This window comes from Pezoporus wallicus, unplaced genomic scaffold, assembly GCF_028554395.1.
Source record: "Pezoporus wallicus isolate ANWC-B61680 ecotype Strahan unplaced genomic scaffold, APGP_CSIRO_Pwel_v1 contig_5958, whole genome shotgun sequence".
NCBI lineage: Eukaryota > Metazoa > Chordata > Aves > Psittaciformes > Psittacidae > Pezoporus > Pezoporus wallicus.
In genome coordinates this window covers 2,288,773-2,309,231 of record NW_026638491.1, presented here as the reverse complement: position 1 = coordinate 2,309,231, position 20,459 = coordinate 2,288,773, and the positions used below count along the sequence as shown (strand labels likewise).

Sequence of the window (20,459 nt, the reverse complement as noted above, 5' to 3'; positions counted from 1 at the left end):
ATCTTAAACTTTTCAGATGGAACACTTTAATCATCTTCTGCCACGAGCCCCAAGCCTTTCTACAGGAGATTTGAATTAGAAGGTCCACCAACTTGTGCAATGCTGTTAAGGCACCATCTGGAAATAGCAGCATCTTTTCTTTCTAGTAATGCCCTCTGTTCCAGGCAGTGCATCTTTTTTTTTTGAGAAGCCAGCTGCTCGCTTTGGTAATTGTTAACTATTTACTCCTTTTATAGTTAAAATGCACTTCGACTGTTACAGAAAATTACTATGCCTGTAGCACAGATCCTGCTTTTTTTGTAGGATTTATATTTTTAGGACTCCTGTCATTTGTCATTTCACAGGGGAAATGTCATTTCATCAGGGACTGTGGTGATAGGACAAGGGGTAATGGCTTCAGATGTACACAGGGGAGATTCAGGTTAGATATAAGGAAGAAATTCTTCTCTGTGAGGCTGGTGAGGCACTGGCACAGGTTGTCCAGAGAAGCTGTGGCTGCCCCATCCCTGGCAGTGTTCAAGGACAGGTTGGATGGGGCCTTGGGCAACATGGTCTAGTGGGAGGAGTCCCGGCGCATGGCAGGGAGTTGCAAGTAGATGATCATAAATTTCTTTCCAACCCAAACTATTCTGTATTTCTATGTTGTTGTCCAAGTACTTGACAGAAAATGCCTATACCTTTATCTTACAGAAAAGGGTCAACTTTTGAATGCCACATCACTGGTTAGTACTAGCATTTTTTATGTTTAGGCAGCCAATGCAAGAAGAGGGCTACAGTCTGTAAGTACATCTACCTGCTTTATCCCTATGTTTGGGTCTTTGTGAGCTTTGGGTTTGCTACATTTGCTGCTTGTACTTGTATGTTGATGCCTGTAAATTAAATACTGAGCCACTGAAAAATATATAACTGGTATCTGAACGTGAGTAGTGTAGGGGTACAGCCTGCACAGTACCGAGCTCTGTGTGAGGAATGGGGCATCCTGAATGATGCAGAAGGGTCCACTGCTTTTGCAGTCAAACCCTACAGTCTGCCAATGTTACTGTTTCTTTTTCAGATGTCATATTTGCATTTGTATAACACTTCTTCTGGATTTTAATTCATGACTGAAAAGTTAGACTTGACTGGGCAGTTATTTAATCTTCGTACTACCAGGGACTGAGCTCTCCCTTTGTGCTTTTAGTCTTTTGTGCTCTGTCAATGGGGGTGGCTGATTTTTTTATTACTGAAAGTAAGGGTGTCCCATCAGACAACTGTTTGCAGCAATTTCCTGGAGGTGAGAAAGTGAAATGAGGCAACATACTGCTATAAACTTGAGGTATTGCCACTTTTATGCAGCAAAGAAAAGATCCTAAAAATAAAGGCTAATGACCTGTGGAAAGCACAGGGAAAGTCATAGAAAATGGAAATAATTTTTAAACAGTTGCAAGATAGTTTCTAGCCTGAGCCAAGTCCTCATCTACTGTAGAGCAGGCAAGGTGCTTAAGAATTAATTACTCAGTTGATATGCATAGTTTATTAAGATGTGATTTTTAATTGCAACTTCTATTGCACTTCATGTCGAATATCCACTGTAGGTTATAGCAAAGTTGCAGGTTGGTTTGTTGTTCAGAAGAATTTACTTACTGCTCCGTTATCCCTACTTGACCTCAGGAAGCTCTCTGATAACTCCCTGAAACCTGACAGTTTCCTTCATAGGAAAGTGATTTCTTTCCTCCTGAGACAGATATTTGTGCAAGGCAGGAATCAAAGGGCAATATCAAACTAAAAAAAAAGACTTTAAAAAAAAAAAAAAAAATTGCCTTTAAATTGATAGTTTCTGAAAAGTCATTATATAAGAAATAACAAATTAGGATGATATGTGTAACACTTTCCGTTTTTTGCCCTTTTCTAAGTGGCGAGAGAGAGGGAAAAACCCCAAAGCCTAAAAGCAGCCCTGCTGTCCCTTACCTTCAGTGCTGTCAAGCCTGCTCAAGAAATGAGTTTTCCTAGTCTAAGAAAAAAACCATCTATTTTATGTGGACTCCTTCTCAGCGAGATCTTATTTTTTTAGTCTCATTCATTAACATAAAGAGGAGTCCCCTCCAGAGAAGGATGTGCTGCAGTTCAATATTTATTCGTTAGCTTTTCTTGTTAGTGGATCCTATACGTTCACTGATTTAACTTTTGTGCATTCCTAACATAACCTTGTGCCAAGTAATAGACACTGCTTTTTTAAATTCAGAGTTTGCATTGTAGATAAACCAGGATGGATGAACACTGCTGATTTGATGCAAGTCTCAAAAGAGAGAATAGAATTTGGACTTGATTATTGTTTTGATTCATTGTGGTTTTTTTTTAAAGGCATGTTATTTACTTTAGTGTGTTTTGCAGGCACTCCTCAGTGTGACCAGATTATTTTTCTAATCTAAAAATAGATAACATACTGCTTTTTACTTTCATACTTGAAAAGCGTCATCAGTGGGACAGTACTGAGTGCTGTGAAGACAGGGAAAGCAGGATGCTTCTGTGCATGGCCTACATTCCTTTCCTGGTCTTCACCTCTTTATCTTTCATTACAGTCAGAGGCCACAGGCAGTGAAAAGAGCTTGAAAGTAGCAAAAAAGACTTTGTGGAAACCTCTGTTCTTGGGCTGATCCTGTATATGTGTTACCTCTGAGACCATGTCTTTGGGAGGATCAACTTCTGGTTATCTTGCTGGGATAGACCCAAAAGAGGGTCTGCCTCCATGTCCTCTGTGGCAAGCATGGCAGTGCCCAGGGCAGAGCCTCCCTGTCTGCCCTACATGTCTTGCCCTGAAATAGTCACTGGAAAACACAGAGAGCTGGTCCTCCCCCCACCTTGGCCCTTTCATGTGTGCTCTATCTAATAACTGTAATTTTAAAGCTCTGAAATCATAGAATCATGGAACAGTTAGGGTTGGAAAGGACCTTAAGATCATTTAGCTCCAATCCCCCTGCCACAGGCAGGGACACCTCACACTAAACCATGTCACCCAAGGCTCTGTCCAACCTGGCCTTGAACACCGCCAGGGATGGAGTATTCAAAACTTCCTTGGGCAACCCATTCTGGTGCCTCACCACCCTCACAGTAAAAAGCTTCCTCCTTATATTCAGTCTAAACTTCCCCTATTTAAGTTTGAACCCCTTACCCCTTGTCCTATCACTACAGTCCCTAATGAAGAGTCCCTCCCCAGCATCCTTACAGGCCCCCTATGAGGTCTCCACGCAGCCTTCCCTTCTCCAGGCTGAACAGCCCCAGCTTTCTCCGCCTGTCTTCATATGGGAGGTGCTCCAGTCCCCTGATCATCCTTGTGGCCCTCCTCTGGACTTGTTCCAACAGTTCCGTGTCCTTTTTATGTTGAGGACACCAGAACTGCACACAATACTCCAGGTGAGGTCTCACGAGAGCAGAGTAGAGGGGCAGGATCACCTCCTTCGACCTGCTGGTCACGCTTCTTTTGATGCAGCCCAGGATACAGTTGGCTTTCTGGGCTGCGAGTGCACACTGAAGCCAGCTCGTGTTCATTTTCTCATCGACCAGCACCCCCAAGTCCTTCTCTGCAGGGCTGCCCTGAATCTCTTCTCTGCCCAACCTGTAGCTGTGCCTGGGATTGCTCCGGCCCAGGTGTAGGACCTTGCACTTGGCACGGTTAAACTTCATGAGGTTGGCATCAGCCCCCCTCACAAGCGTGTCCAGGTCCCTCTGGATGGCATTCCTTCCCTCCAGCGTTATCAACCGAACCGCACAGCTTGGTGTCATCGGCAAACTTGCTGAGGGCACACTCAATCCCACTGTCCAGGTCAGCGACAAAAATGTTGAACAAGACCGGTCCCAACACCGATCCCTGAGGGACACCACTCGTTACTGGTCTCCAGCTGGACATTGAGCCATTGACCACAACTCTTCGCATGTAGCCATCCAGCCAGTTCTTTATCTGTTGAGTGGTCCACCTATCAAATTGATGTCTTTCCAATTTAGAGAATAGGAAAAATGGATGGAATAAGTTGAAACTAAGAAGTTTTAGGGTTGCATGCTGCTTTGCTACAGCCCCATAATATAGCCTTTCACAGCTGATGCCTTTAGTACATATACATATCAAGTAGAGTCAATGCTGTAGTGATCAGCATTTCTTGGATTTCATTTTATTCTCTGAAACTCTTTTGGTGTATAACATAGACTCATAAAACCACAGACTGGTTTGGGTTGCAAGGGACCTTTAAACTCATCTAGTTCCAACCACCTGCCACAGGCAGGGACACCTTCCACAAGACCAGGCTGCTCCAAGCCCTGTGCAACCTGGCCTTGAGCACTGCCAGGGATGGGGCAGCCACATGCAGTAATCCAAGTGCTGTCTCCTCCTAGGTTTGCCTGTCTGTCAGTGAACAGTACTTGGAGTAACACTGAATAAGCACTTGGCTAACAGGAGCAGGGGCTGAAGATGCTCATGCCCCCAACCTGGAATTCCAGCCAGGGTGGCAGAAGCTGCCACTGCTGCATTACGTTGAGTCCCTGTCCTAGTGCTGGCAGAGTGTAATCCAGGGGGTTTTCTCCACTCTTGGGTTACAGCCTCAAATGTTATGTGCAGAAATGTTTCTCTTGAAGATGTGCTTGGTTTGGTGAGCAGAAAGCTTTTTTGGCTCAGGGGAACATTCACAATTACACAACCAGCATGTCACAATATATTTTATTAGGTAATCTGGTGCACCGCTCAACCTTTTGAAAGCACTAGTGTTCTTTAAAAAATACATATATTCATTTAGCAGGGGTTCTCTTCAGTCTTCTCTTGTATTTGATTTTGCATGGGGAATTTAAACTCTGAAAGCTTTATTTAAGGAGTAGCTTGTAATGAAGAAAATACATTTTTGTTGTGCATAGTAAGAAAGCTGTCCTATTGTTGACTTGTAACTGCTGATGGAAAAACTGAGCCCACATGTCTTGCACTTTGTTGCCTAACTCCCAAAGCAGATTAGAGTTGTGACCCAACACTCTTTGCATGTTCATTCAGGATTTGTTACCACCGGTACAGTCTGTTCTGGCTCTGGAAAAAAAAATAATTAAGAAGTCAGTTCTTCAAAAATGTGATTTGCTTTAAAGTCATGGGATTTAAAAGTGTTTTAGCTTTCTTTTATCCCATGGCCACAAGAAATCGGAATTTTCATGTCCATTTCACTTAAGGGAATTTTTGTTCTGTTTTTTCTTTTTCTTTCCTATAAAAAAGCTCAAATATTGTAATACTCAAGACAAAAGCATGAGACCTGACAAATGTTCTATTGCATGTTCCCAGATGACCTTGAATTTTTTTGCTACGTTGTTCATGAAATCATTTATGCTGGTGCTAGCAGTGTCTATAAAAACTTCCCTGAATAAACACAATTCCTTTACAAAAGCTTGTATAAATGTGTGTTTACAGGTAAACAGAACCAGTGTTCTAAAGCAGACTTTCGGGCTCACAAAGCATTGATCCTGAAAGTGTTGCTGAATAAAAACAAAAATTAAAATAAAAAATAACTTTGTATGTGTCAGTCACTTAAATTCTGTGAATAATGTGATAAACTCAAGCAGAAATGGTACAGGAGCAAGGACAAGGGCTCCTGTAGCATGTTCTGCTTTCTCTATGATGATGTGCAATCATCCTGCAGCACAGCACGGTCATGAAATCCTCCTCTGCCATGCTCCTCTTTCCTAATGATTGGCCTGAACATCTGCTCTGGGAATACAATGTGCAGATGATGCAGCTGGAATTGTGGGTGGCAGAATGGTTTCCTCAAGCCCAGGACCATCTTGTTTCACCCTAGCTCATATCTTGCCTCTTACTCTTCTCCTCACCTCTGTCCCTGCTTGCTGGGTGCGATTAAAGCATCCTGGCAGAGCTGCCTCGTGGTGGAGGAGACATGTTTCACCTGCAGGCAAGGCTGGCACTTGGTAGAAGTCACACCAGTCTGTGGGCTCCTGAAGCAATACTGCTGACAGCCGGGAAGCATTTGCAGGCTTAGCTCCGCTCTGCTTCCCCAGATCTCTGCCAGCTCACACTGGGGCTGAGCAAGCAATGAAGGCAGGACATGTTGGAAGCAGGAGAGACGTAAGTTTTCATTGCAGCCTGATATTTTCATTTCATACCTAAAAGCTTGCCCTTGATGGAAAGCTTTGCTGCTGGTGCATTTCCCTTGGTACCAAAGGGGAATTCTGTCTGTGAAAGAGCAGAAGGTGCACCAACACTCCTACAGAAGAGATTTTCTGCTTTGATTTTTCACACGAGCAAAAATATGCCTGTACAATTGCTATGACTGAGTATTGTGTCCAAACTTTGTTCTCTTATTTCTTATAAAGTCCATACTTTTACTGAGAACAAATCTTTGTGCAGTATGGTATCGTCTCATTCAGTTTTTCACACTGAATACTGTTTTGTTTAAACAGAATACTAGTAGTATGGGGACAAAGTATTATTTGCGGTTGTCAAAAATAAATTAATAGCAGTTTTCAGATACTGTTTTCTAAAATCACTGAGAAGAGGGCATTTTTTTTTTTTTTTTTGACAGGAGGTGGTGCTTGTTTATAATGACTGGTTGTTGTAGCTATTGACTACTACAGGTAAATAGGGGCTAGGATGTGAACAACCTCAGGTGGTGGTAAGGAGATTAAGGGTATCTGTGTTTTAACACTCCAGGTCAGAATTTTGGTTTAGAAGGCCAATATTTAATTTGGGAAAAGTTACAACTGAAGCAAATATAAGAATCAGTCTATTGAGTTGCTGTAAACTTTTCCCAGAATTGGTGCAAGGAAGGTGATATTAAGGGGGTCATAGACCAGGATTTATTTTGCAGATTTATTTACCATTGCTCTTTTGGAAAAGTGCAATCCCAAGGAAATTTTTGTAAAACCAAGCAGTGACAGGACAAGGGGGAATGGCTTTAAACTGGGAGAAGGGAGATTTAGATTAGACATCAGGAAAAAGTTCTTCCCTATGAGGGGGAGTGTGGTGAGGCGCTGGCATAGGTTGCCCAGGAAGCTGTGGCTGCCCCATCCCTGGCAGTGTTCAAACCATTCTACGGCTCTCCAGCTCTCCACCATCTATGCCTGCTGCAGTAGCTGTGGGTTGGTCACTGCCAAAAATGCATGTATTTAGCATGAGGTTACTGCTAAATGGGTTTTAGGATTGTTGGAGATGGCAGTTAGTAGATAGCCTGAAGTATGAAAGAATAACAGGTGATCCTGAGGCATGAGAATCAGCTACTGTGAAAGAAGGGAAGGTGCACATACAATGCATGTATGAGCAATGGCCCAGCACACAATGCATGTGAGGTAGACTTCTCATTGCGACCTTCTTGATTTGAATTGTCTTCTTCTTTCATCAGGTGTGTTCACCTGTTGATAGATGCAGAAGTGAAAATATCTTCCAATGACCACTCTTTTTCCATATACAGTCTTGGTTTGCAGTGTTTGAAAAGGACCTGTTGATATCACCCTACCAGTTCTCAGCCAAAGTGTATGTACTTCAGTTTAAACTCCATGGGAAGATAATTTTGCCTTTTGCATGCTGCATCCAGTTGTGCATGCATGCTTCATCCAGGATATTGAATTTATGACAGAAGTTTGAAATAGATACTGATAGTATCTTTTCATAAATGTGGAATCAAAGACAATTTGCTGCAGTGGAATGCCAGCACTGTATATTGGTTGCAGAACATCTTGTGTATATATATCTGTATATATTTTAACCTTCAGTAACTCAAGAGCTTTACTTCATTAATGGACAAAACCACAAAATTTCTAGTTGGTATAGAATGGAAGGAAGTAGAGCAGAAGGACTAGAATTAAGCAGTGGCTTGAGGACATTTTTTTCAGTGTTTTATCTTCTTTGCATTTTTTGAGCTTTCCTTTAATTTTTGTCAAAATGTGGTAACATCAATCCAATGTTTTCACGTTTATATTGTCTCTTTGCTTGTAATCATTCTCATTAAACCAAAGTGTGAAGAAATAGATGAGGAATGGTGCAGACTGTGTGTGATTGCTGTTGACAGATTTTGCTGGTTTAGAAAGCAAGAAAACATTGACTTGATTAATTCCCCTTGAGGACTTGCATTCGCTAGGTGCTAGAAGAAATCCCATGTGAAGGCTTTGCATTCACTTTTCAGTACAGCCTTTCAGTTAAGAAGTGAAACAAGGCAGTTTGAGGTGTAACAGATTGGGTAATGATGACTTCACAGAAACTTAAACTTCAGGCTGCTTAAGGCCTGATTTTGCAAGGTACATCGTCTAGTTCTTAATATCAAGCATATGTTTGCATTCGTTCTAGTTAAGCAGAATACATGTCTCCATCTTTCCTACCTTCTGTTGAAGAGCTGCCTGACTGTAGCAGGGAAGGAAAGGCAACCAAAACGTAGTCTGAATCACAGTGTGCCTCCCAACATATGGCAGAACACATAGAATATCATAAAACAGTCATTTAGTCTCCGGTACCCCAGCGACACATCAGCAGCCACGGTGCTGCTGGTCCAAAAGCATTTTGTGCTGCAAACCTTTCCTGGCGGGTCAGGTTCCCTGGACTCCGCAGCCTCCTGTCCAGTCTGACCTTCTGGTGCAGCTTCATAAAGGCTGATTGGGATTCCCTTTAGTCTGCTTATATCTCATTGTTGTAAGTAGCCCTGTGTCTGCCTACCTTTGCTTATCCCCAAAATGCTAGTGTGCAAGTTAGCCTGTGTTAGGTGAAAGGTATGGGGACTTTTTGGTTGCTAGGAGGGCAGAGCTCTGTTCTTTTACCCATACTAGAGCTGCTCCTCTAAACCGAATTGCTTCTGGATTCTACATTATTTCTTGCATTTCAGTGGAGGAAAGATCATACTGGCCGTTCTTCATCGTGGCTTAATAAAGCTCTTAAAGAAAGGAAAGATCTGTGTTTTTTGGGGGGATTTTTGGTGGGGTTTATTTTTGTTTGTTTCTTGTTTTTTTTTTGGTGGAGGGAAAATGCTATGCTGAACATAATTCCAGCATGATCCTGTTGAAGGCACACAGAAGCCTGAAGGAGTTGGTCTAATCATCTGCTTTGGCCTGCACATATGGATGATGGGTGGTGTGGCACAGGGGCATCACCAGAAAGAAACTTGTCTCTAAATAGGTGCAGCGCGACACACTTTCCTCTCTTGTGCTATGTGGTGTTCTGCTGCCGGCTCCTGTTTGTGAGGTCTGGTCGCCTCTGGTGCTGTTGGCTCTGACCCTCGGGTTCATTGTTAACTGGAACTGTTGTTCAGCCCATTTTATAACCATGTATCTCAAAGGTCTGCCCCTGCTTACTCTTCATTGTCATTACACTGGAATTATTCATAATGGCATGGAGGAGGTTGGCATCCTCTGTGCCTGATGCAGATGCACTGCAGTTGGAGGGCAGGGACTAGCTCTGTGCTGTCCCTGTGTTTAACAATGCAAGGGGACACAGCTTGGCGTGGTAGCAAGTGCCAGGACTGAGTTTTGATGGATTATCTTGGCCAGGGGGAGGGAAAAAGAGTCCCTTAAATTTTACTCTTGAGTGAATCTTAGTCTTTAAATTAGTAAGAATGTGAGATTTCCCATGCTACAATTTTAGAATAACTGTAATCACTTTAAGAAAGCAAAGCCTAGGAACATTATGGTGTTGAACGTGACCCGGTGTTTGAAATGATGCGTTATACATCTGCACATATCCAAAAAGGACTTTAATTTCCTAATTTGTTTTGGATCTTGCCCCCCTTTCCTCATGTTCATCCCTGGTTTATTTTCTTCCTTTTGTGTCTATAATTGCATGCATTATTAGAACTGGCAAGATGAGCACCTCCAGATGTGTCCTACAGGAACACAGCCAATGCTGACTCTATTCCCATGGCAGACTGCATGCCAAGTCAGTGGTTGTTAAAATCTATACTGTTTCTACACTGCTTCTAAAGCCATCTTCTCACATAATATTTTGGTACTGGGTCACTGATGATAACCTCAAAAATAGTCCAAAGCTTAAGAAGGTGACTTTTAGTATGTTAAACCATCCCACTTATAAGTAGTATTTTGAAATAATATGGTCTAGGAAGCTTTCCTTATTCTTCTGTCTGGCGATGTGAGCTGAGGGGTTTATAATCTGTCAAATAGTACCTTTCATGGGGTTTTGTGCTTCTTTTTTTTTTTAACTTTCTTTGAATCTTTATGCCCTTTGTTGACAAGAGAAGTTCACTGGTTTTACTACATATAATGCATTTTGTGTTGTGATCTGTTGCTACAAAGCAACAACTCCTCTTCTTTTTGGGAAAGAATATACTTATTTTACTTATTATTTTACAGGTACCAGGCAACAGCATATTATCGTTGCTCCTTCTACAGGATCTTTTCCTAATTGGAGAGCTATACTATCACCAACACGGCCTTCCACAGAAGCTAAGGCTTCCTCGGTAGCTGATATTTCTATGGGACAGACTTTGGAGAATGCAAACTTGCTCCAGATGATAAAAACAACACTGACTGGCACACGTACCAGGACTGTGGATCAAACTTATCTGTTGCCCACCCTTTATCAAGGCAGTGGAAACAGTGCATCCCAGGAACCCGCTGAAGTTTCGGCTGAGTCACCCCTGAGGTCATCACCTCAAGATGCAGATGAAGCAGCTGATGTATCAGGTTTGCCTCAACTTGGTATGTTTGCCACTTTGTCCACTACACCATCAGAGACACATTTGAGTACCACTGTGCCATTTCAGCTAACACCATTAGAACCACCCTCCATTTCAAAAGAAAGCACAGCAGGATCAGACATGTTTGCTGCTGTTTCATCACCATCATTCTCCTCACTGGTCATTCAGTCACCTCATACCATTAACTTTTCTAAGCCAGCTGTCCTTCCCATCCAAGTGCCTTTGTCTGCAGATCCTGAAGTTTTCTTCAACACAGATTCAGCCAGATCACAGGTTAGTGAAAGCAGAACTAGTCCTCTAAGCACAGTCACTGTAGTACATTCCAGTGTGGTGAATCACAGAAAGAGTCCAGAGTTGTTTATGGGTGCCATGCCTTTCAACCTCTTTGGAGCAACAACAGTGTATTTCACAAAAATAGTGGGAAAAAGGTCTCCTTCGGAAAGGACCTCTTTTTTGTCTGTATACTCTGATATTCCAGTGTCAAAAACATATCAGTCTTCCCCATCACTCACTTCCAGAAGCCTGTCACGGTTTCCAGATGAGAGTATATATAATATATCTTCTACTGGAGTAAAATCAAACAGCCAGCCATTTAAGGCAGTGTTGGCTGACAGAACTAGTGATATCAGTCCTCTGTCATCATCAGTTTTTCAGAATAAAGTGGAGGTTACTACATCACTCTACCATTCTGTGGGTGTTCCACATCTAACGAGTCATCCTCAGTCTTCCACAGCACTGACTAATGGCAGGACAGGTTTTACCAGTACACCTTCCGTGTCATCAGCTTCTGAGAGCCTGGCTGGTGTCTCCAGCTCAACAGAGAGCACATCTTCCCTTTCACTGCTGAAATCACTTATTCCAGATGCAAATCATGCTGGCCATGCAGTGCTGCCAGTGCGGTCATTTAGAAGTGAAATAGACTTTCTTTTTAGAAATGCAACACATTCATCTTCAACCAGGACAAGGTCTCCCTTGCTAACCAAGACAAATGGCATCTTTACTTGGACAGCACGCACAAACAGTCCTAGCTTGTCAGCAGTTGATGAGGATACTTTGCAAATCCCTCTGACTTTTCCCTCACAGCACTCAGTGGTGGCTCTGAATCAGACTTTTGCAGAAGACATGACTGATGCAACTTATGAAGCAAATGGCCTGCGCCTGCCAACTGCTTCTGCAAATGGTCTCCCAACTTTTGATGGCTTTCCTGTGGTAAGAACATCTCAAAGGCCTTTCAGAAGACAGGTGACAGCAAAGATGTCCATGAACTTTACTGGCTATAGTGTTCTGCCTTATGAATCTCAGATTTCCAAAGTTTCTCCAGATATCCAAACCAGTAAACTCCCTAAAGGATCAAAGATACTAGGCACTGTTTTGGAAACAGCCCTGACTAGTCCTAGTCTATCTGCAGTGCTGTTAATTAATTACACTACAAGCCTTTCAAATTCTGAACCTGCTATCACAAATACATCTGCTGCTAATATCTTTGTGACTGCACATCTTTCACCTGGAGATGCAGAAAGTCTGTCTCTAACTGCAAATGAAGACAGAAATATGACAGTACCCACTGTTATGACCCCACGTGCAGAATATTCACATCCAATAGCTTTAAATCATTTTACCTCTGATCAGACTTCACGTTCAGTTGATAGAAAGCCACTCGCTGCTGTTGTGCCTCCAGCATGGGATATGATGCCATCACTGGTTACCATGACAACAGTTATGGACAGCCACAGTTCAGGCTTTTCTGGGACTTTGAACACAGATTCTGAAAGCAATTCAGATCTTGTCAGCTCTCCTGAAGCTGCAGCTTCAGCTTCTATGTGGACCAATACAGCATTGCTATCTTCAGCTGACATTCGTATTCCTTTGGTAAAAACTTCAGTCAAAACAGCAATAAGACAAGTTCCTTCAAGTGCTTCTCCACTGGAAACTGAGTACCATGCACCATACTCAGCAGTTTCAAGTCTGCAAAAGAAAATTAATACAAATAAGCAATCCCTCTTCTCCACACCTTCAGCAAACTATATATATGCAAACTCTCAACAAGATACTTCAGATTCACCCTTTGCTGGGACTAAGTCAAATAGTTTTTCAGAGTTTTATGTAGATGCATTTGCGGTGAAATCCTTTCCTGTTCAGTATTCAACCCTTGCTACCACTTTGACAGTGCCTGACCGCCTTCAAAAAAGGCATGGAAGCACAACTGGAAACACTGCTAATTTCTTCACTGTTGAAGATGTTCGTATCGGTATGCACTATGAAGCACCTCTCAGTTTACACATGCCATCTGTTAATGATACAGGGACTTTCCCTAACTTTCTAGAGTCGCAAACAACTGATGCTGGAAAAACTGCTTTACTGACAAAACACTTAGACACACCACCAATGTTGGCTTTTCAGCTCATCGACAACTTGACTCTTTCAGCCAGCAATGAAAGCAGTGCCATCCACAGCACACTGCCAACTGAGTCCCCGTCACCTGCAACTAAGCGTTCTAGCTCAGTTCTCTTGCATAGTTTTATTACAGAAGAAGATATCAGCTCTGGAAGTTTGCCAGAGTTGGCAGACAACCAATTAGAGTCCTCTGGTTATTTGGTTATGGCTGATAAAATTCCAGCTAGATTTAGCGTGCAGGAATGGGACACAAGTGCTGCAAGAAATAGTTTAGTTCCCAGTAATATATCTAATAAAGCTACCGAGGGCTTCCCATTGCAAACCCCTACCACCAGTGCTCTGCCGTCAGTCATCATAACTTCTGTCCATGCATCACCGACACAACTAACTTCTTTTTTGTCAACAACCAACTCTACCCATTCTGTCATTACAGTGTTATCTGGAGTATCTTCTGGTGCAATACCTACAGTAGGAACTTCAGAAGCAAAACCACTAACAAGAAAATCATCTCCAGCTTCACCAGTGCCAACTTCTTCCTTCTTTTCTCTAGGCACTGAAAACACACCCTTGCCATCTGTGATGGCTTTAAGCACACTGATGTTGACACTTACAAAAAATAACACTGCCACAAAATTGACATCGCATCTAAGCTCAGTAGGAACACATACAGATTTTCCTTTGGCAACAAGGAACACAACTGCCTCACCTGTGGACCTGACAGCTATGATCATAACCCCTAAAAGCAGCACGGTCATAGCTCCCACACTTGCACCCACAGCACATGTACCAAGGCAGATAGAAACAGTAACTGACACCCAGAAGTTCCCGAGCTCAGAAATCACCAAAATGCCAACCCCATATCCACTGACAATTACAGCAGCTTTGACATCTATTACAGCATCAGCGAAAACAACTAGGCTTCCCCCTACTCCTGTGGGAAACACCTCTGCTTCTCCTGAAAGCACAGCCCTCGCGTTTGCTAACATGACAGCAGCTCCCCCCTTCGAGTGCCGGCTCTCCTGGAACGTTATGGTGAAAACAGGTACGGGGGTCACTGAATTTCCTGGGGTTGCTCACTTGTCTATTAGGGCAACTAGTGACAAGTGGGAAAGGCACTGAAGTGTCAAAGAGTGTGGGGGTATTACTAGTTAATCTGGGGATGGGGCTGCTGCACTGACAAGCCAGATCAAAAGAGCAGGGCTGCTAGATAGGAATGGCATTGGCTTTATCTTGGATTTTACAATGAACATCAAATGAAGTAGTTAGATCAGGTGCTCTGAATTTCAGTGGGTCACTGCAGAGATCTAGCAGTGTGGAGGGACAAGCCCATAGGACATGATGGTTTGGTCTCTGCAGTAAGGAGTCTGTCTCACTGAAGAAAATAGTGCAATAACCTGCTTCAGTCTTTGGCCCTGTTCACATATAAGCATGTAATTCTGGTTTTAGATGAACGCCTAATTCTATCAATAAAGATTAACTTAAAAGTAATGTTTAACGTTGAGTTGTATGCTTCAAAATAGGAGGAATTCAAGCTCTCTCTGTAAACAGTACCGTTTCTGGCTCTAGCTGTTTTTTTCACTGACAGCTTTTCCTTAGCTATAAGAACTCTAAACTAAAGGGGTCTGGAGAGGTCCCTTGCCCAGTCTTCTGGTGGACTCCTTATGGTAACACAGCACAGCACCAGAAGATGCATGTCTTGGAGATTTTGGCAAAGAAGAAGAGCTACATAAAGGTTTATGAGCTTGTATAGACCTGAATGATACTGGGGACAATGGAATAAGCAGCTTTCGGACCTAACGTGTTTTTTAGCTGCTAAATGTCTACATCAGTAGCATGATGATAGCATCAACTATTTCTAAAGATAGAAGTAGCTTGTATACAGTGTATGACTGAAGGTACTTAAGTATAGCTATAAAACTCTCTCTGCAAATTATAAAAGAGAAAGAAAAACCTGATGATAATGTTAATAAATAAAGTGTACAGACACTTCCTAAATCGAAAATACTTGTAGCAGTGGAGTAACAAATCTCTTTGCTTATTTAACTGCAGCCGTGAAGGTATGAAGCATGAATTCTTTATGCAGATCTGCCTGTGCAGCACCAGCTCAGTCCCCTGGGAATGCTGCAGCAGTCTGTCCGTGGGCAGTTGAGTGCCATCATACTTCACTCTGAAAGGCAGCATGGCAAACATTTACTGTTGTTTCTGAAGATACTGCATTTGTTAGACCTCACTCTGGAAACAGTGGGCTGTTGCCATGGGATGAACAGGGAAGTCAGGGACACTGCCAAGACCCTGCAGTTCTTGTTGCCTTTGGAGCTGCTGCAAATCCTAGCTGCTTTGGTGATCTCTATCCATCTAGGGCCCAACATAAAACAATCTAAAAAGCAGGCAATAGCCTGGTAATGTCTCAAGCCAACATGTGGCTTTTGTTGTTCCACAGTTCTGTTTCTGAACACAAGGAAGATGCTGATCAGCAATTCCTTCAAAGAGAGTGTGAGAAGAGGACTCAACCAAGCGCTGAGACAAGCTTTCAACCAAAATGTCAGCGCTCAGGTAAACATGCTTGGCTTGCCTGCTTGATCTCACTGAAACAGCTCTCCCTCCAAGAGAATCCTACCTGGCTGCAGCTCCAGCGGTGTCTCTGTATTCAAGAAGCTTCTTAGAGGGGAGCACTGAGGTTTTCCCATGCCAAGAAGGCACAGGTGGCACCCACTCTGGGCTGTCAAAATGTAAGGACTGCTCCAAAGCTTTTTTCACTTTATCTGATGAAGTAGAATGGAGAAACACATATTTCTTTTTGATATGCTGTGGGAAATGACTACTGACAGCAGTTTCCTCCTCCCCCTTGCAGCTCGCGACTAGTGCTGCTCTGTTTGGCCTGGATCAGTTGCTAGAGCAGGGCTGCTAAATAGGGTGTCACTGCTGTCAGTCCACTCCCTAGTTTGACAACACAGTACTTGATAAATGCAGTTCCTCAGGGATGAAAATCCTGAGCTGGGAGCTAGCACGTTTTATGGAAAATAACTGAGGAAGATATGTCCGTCACTTTGCAGCTAAACTGCATGAGCCTCTGAATTGCTGTGTGAAGGAGCAGGCTTAAGTGCATTGCTGGAGCACTCTGCTCTGCAACACAGATTCTTGTGCACTTAGGCAGGGCTTTGTGCTGAGACCAAGACTGTTATACTCACTGAGCCGATGGGAAAGAAAAAAAGTGATTTTGCTCAAAATAGAGGGCATCAGATTGACTGTTATCCCCATGCTCTATTGCTGCAAGTTTGGGTGATGTTGGCTTGGGAACTGTGTATTCCTTAGTCTCAGCAGCAGCAAAACCTGTCAGGTTTAGTCCCTCACCTTCTTATAAACCTGAGAGAAGCTGTCTTTTCCTAACAGAGGAAACCAGCTGAAAATTAGTGTGGTGGACCAGCTCCATGACTTAAACTTTAGGGAAAATGCAGAATTTTGAGGTAAAATTCCTATTTTAAAGCATATTCATTCCTGTGGGTGGTCATTTCTACTTATGTAGGTGATAGTGTAACCATCTGGGACAATATAGGAGAACAGTATAGAAGAAACAGTTGAGGTTGAAGAATCAAATATTGGAAATGTGTCTTTCAAAAATCTGTCTCCAAATCTGCAGTGACAGACACATGCAGCGTCAGTGAACTTCAGGTGTGAAGTAGGAGCCGGAAGTTCTCTGTGTTTTTACATTCATAAGTACAACGTCCCCATGTCTACACATGAACAAAGCTCCAGCTTAGATATGTCAGCTATTCTAACCAGCTATTCTGCACCACTTCAGTTCAGAGCACATGCTGTATGGGCTGGGTCTAAAGCTCTCTGAGCAGGTCTGCTAATGCCGTGTCTGATATGACACTAATTGATCCTATGGGGTTTATTGGGGATTACAGCATAAAAAAACCTGCAAGGGAACTGTATAAAGGACGAGAAGTCCCATCAAATAGTGGTTGAACTGCAGACAAAATAGAAAAAACATCTTTCCCTGTGTGTTTTAGGTTGAAATCCTGGAGCAAGCAAATAACCTAACAGTTGGTTACTACGTTACCCAGGGGAGACTGGTTTTTATGCCAGCAGCTGTCATTGAAAGGCTTCTTGCATACGGTGTTAGCAATGCCACAGCAGACATGAAGCAGCATGTGCCACATCTGCAGTCTGTGGTGGCCCTGGCCTTGCCCTGGAAGCCCTTTCCAGCCTACCACTTCCAGCTGAAGACAGGTGAGACAAAGGCTGTGTGTGTGTTAATTGTTCAGTGCACAGGGACAATTCTCCTCCTTTCCTTTACCGTCCTGCCTCAGCCCCTGCAGCAACACAGCAGCAGGACAAGCTCTCTTTGGGTTCACATGTTGATGTTCCCAGCACAAACAGGATGGCCTGTGTGCTCATGTCTGTCCTTTGTGGCGCTGCTGTCACGTCTTTTGACATTCTGTTGTCACCTGCTGTGAAATGGCAGGGCGTTAGGGCTGTCATACCAGTATCTTGACGAAGAGTTGGCTTTTGATTAAATGGACTTAACTGCACAACCTGTCAATTAACCTGTGTGTTTCTTTTGAGGATGATCAGATGAGAAGCATGTCTCTATGATATATATACATATTGTTCTGGCTGAACTTGTTGGATTTGGCCAAGGTCCCAGCGGTCTGAACCACAATTGCTGTTTAACCCCTCCATGCTGTAGAGAGAGCAGTTGCCATGCAGCAGAACGATGTAAGCTATGAGAGGGCAGTGTGCTGTAAAACAACACATTCAGTTGTAAAAAGATTTCTTATGTGTCTGCTTATATGCTTACATGCACATACTTATTGCAGTTACCCAGATAAGTACATTTCCTTAGCACAAACAGCATGAGAATCAATATTATGATTGATTCTGTCTTGCAAGAGTAAATGACCTGCAAGGTTTAAGAGTATAACTTGTGTTTCTGAATGATTCCACTTACTGCCTAGCTCTGAGTAAGTATATGTACCGTGAACTGGTTATACCATATTATATATCACTGCAGAAACAATCTCCATTTGTCTGTGGACAGGATCAGCTCTAATATTTCAATTCTTATGTTTTGTTCCAGGTAGTTTAGTACAGTGCGTGAATGTCATAAACTGATCTTGTGTGGCATTATTTTCATCTGCTTAATTTCTAAAGTGATCATTTTGCTGTCAGGCATTGCAGGAGTTACACAACTGAAAATATTTTGGCCTCATGCTAAAATGTTCCTTTTCTAGAGCTGCAGTTTGTGGGTCAAACAGACAATATACAGTCATGCAAATTTGTTCAGACCATGGAGCAACGGTTACAGAGGGCGTTTCAGGACGCTGAAAGAAAGGTCTTAAACACCAGCAACAACTTAACAGTTCAGGTACAGCTTTGTGTGCTTTGCCAGTGCCTGGTGTCAGACTCTCTGGGGTTGTACTTTGCTATGTGTACGCTTGTGTTTCATCATAATGCCTTTGACAGCCGCTATGGAAATAAGTTTATGTTTTCATGTGAACTAAGATTGTTTTATGTATTGTAGAAAAGTATATAAATGTATGATTTATAGAAGCCTGTTACTTTTATTTTCATGAATTTGAATTTTACTGTTTGCAGTTAAATAATGTAAGTGAAATTCAAATAAAAATAAATATATATTAACATATTCTTCAAAATTTGTATTTTTACTGGTTATGTTATTCTGACATGTTAGTTGCTTTCAGTGAGGCTGTTCAGGTATAAAGATAGTGACGTGTAGCTTTTTTGTAGCCTTTTGCAAGATCTGAACTAATGGAATATATTTCTTTCTTCTTTTATTTTTGGTGTGCGTTCCAGTTCCATACTTGCAGACCCAAATTCACTATGAAGGGCCTGAGTTTTGCATACCTTTATATGTATAGCAGTCCGACATTCTTATGCTCTTTAATCCTGAAGTATGGCACAGAAAATATCCTCTGGATGTTATGATACATATTTGAATTATAATAAAACTCTGTGTATGTACTTGTGCTCCCCAGAATAGTTTGCACAGAGCTTACCAGAGGAAGAACATCGGTCATCAGAACTCTGCTTAGTTACTTTGGTACAGTTTCTTGTAAGCTTGTGTTCAAACTGGAGTAGCTCAGAGGCAGAAAAGAGCACGGTAAGAGGTAATGCTCTGTAGTAGGTAAAGTGGTTATTGAGCTTTTCAGTAGCTGGAGCCATGATGTTGAGTGGCACTTCATGGTCTCTGATCTACTCATGGCAGAAGTGGCAGATCTCACAAAGCACCCAGGCAGTTTTGGAAACAGCCCTAGAAGAAGGCAGTGGTGTGGGTTTTGTGAGTATTGCCAGCTTAGGAAGTGATAGGGTGGTGGTCTTGGAAGCAAGTCCTGACTGCCGTTTCTGCCTTCTGCTGTCCTCCTGTAGCTCTGCATGGGCTGAAATAGGAATTAAAGTATCATATAAGTTAAGTTTTACAGAGTCATGTTGAGTGAGCTGTACCTAATCCATTGTTCAAGTTAACATTTCCCCAGTTTTTTGCACTGGATTGGTTTGTTGTTTTCTTTATTTTGTGAGGGTTTGTTTTGTTTGTTTGTTTGTTTGTTTTAAGTAAGCTGAAACATGGCTACACATTATTTCTTTACCTCTGTTTCAGATTTTGAACACCTCCAATGTCTCCCAAGCTGTCACTCTGTTTTACGTAGTGAGCAATCAAAGCACAACTCTAAATGGCACTATTTCTAGCGACCTTCTTAATCAGCTGTCGGCTGAGCTGGTGGGTTTCTACCTAACTTACCCACCTCTCACCATTGCAGAGTGTAAGTATGCACTTCCCAGCACATAGCTCCTTAAGATTAGGTTTTTGCTTTGCACGCACTATAAGCTTTGCTGTCAAGCTCACAGGTTGTAGGTGATTTAGATGACTGCTTTTAAGTTATTAAAAAGAAAAAAAAAGAAGATGGGGGGAGGATTAGGTGGTGATAGGGTTTGGGTTCAGTGCTTACTTTGGTTGCTGGAAACACGGGCAGATAATTAAGGAACACATATATATATGCTGCCATTAATTTAAAAAAATTGTATGTGCCAGGTTCCAAACAAAATAAAACATTGTAGAAAACAAACCACAGAATGTTCTCAGTTCTCCATTTCTCAGAGACTTAGCACAGTGTATGAAGTTCATCTTCAGCATAGCCCTTTGCTTTGGTGGAATACTCACCTCAGCCCCTGAGCTTGCTCCAGTGGTAGGACTGTGTACCACACTCGGGATGTGTTTGGTTAGTGGGTGAGCTCCATCTTAGGCTTCTCAGTTTAAAAAGCTGTTGGTGTATTTGCTGAACTTTGTCCTCAGTTCAGTTTAAAATGTGGTCTAAGCACTTCAGGATCAGTAATTTCCTTGCATTTCAAATGTTATGGAGAATCAGAGCTGGAGAAAATCGTGTGTCTATACAGCCT

General features: G+C 42.5%; 1 protein-coding gene across 4 annotated transcripts in view; it reads left to right on the top strand.

Moving 5' to 3' along the window:
- Positions 1-20,459, top strand: part of KIAA1549L (KIAA1549 like) — a 124,706-nt gene that overhangs the window by 46,935 nt on the left and 57,312 nt on the right. Inside the window, exons 2-7 of one of the 4 annotated variants that reach the window (XM_057410954.1) lie at positions 10,300-10,647; positions 13,474-14,082; positions 15,481-15,593; positions 17,054-17,273; positions 18,278-18,411; positions 19,663-19,825. In XM_057410954.1, coding sequence (XP_057266937.1) covers positions 10,300-10,647; positions 13,474-14,082; positions 15,481-15,593; positions 17,054-17,273; positions 18,278-18,411; positions 19,663-19,825 — 1,587 coding nt within the window. The remainder of the gene's footprint in view (positions 1-10,299; positions 10,648-13,473; positions 14,083-15,480; positions 15,594-17,053; positions 17,274-18,277; positions 18,412-19,662; positions 19,826-20,459) is intronic. The other 3 variants (XM_057410955.1, XM_057410957.1, XM_057410956.1) reach the window with 3 other exon arrangements.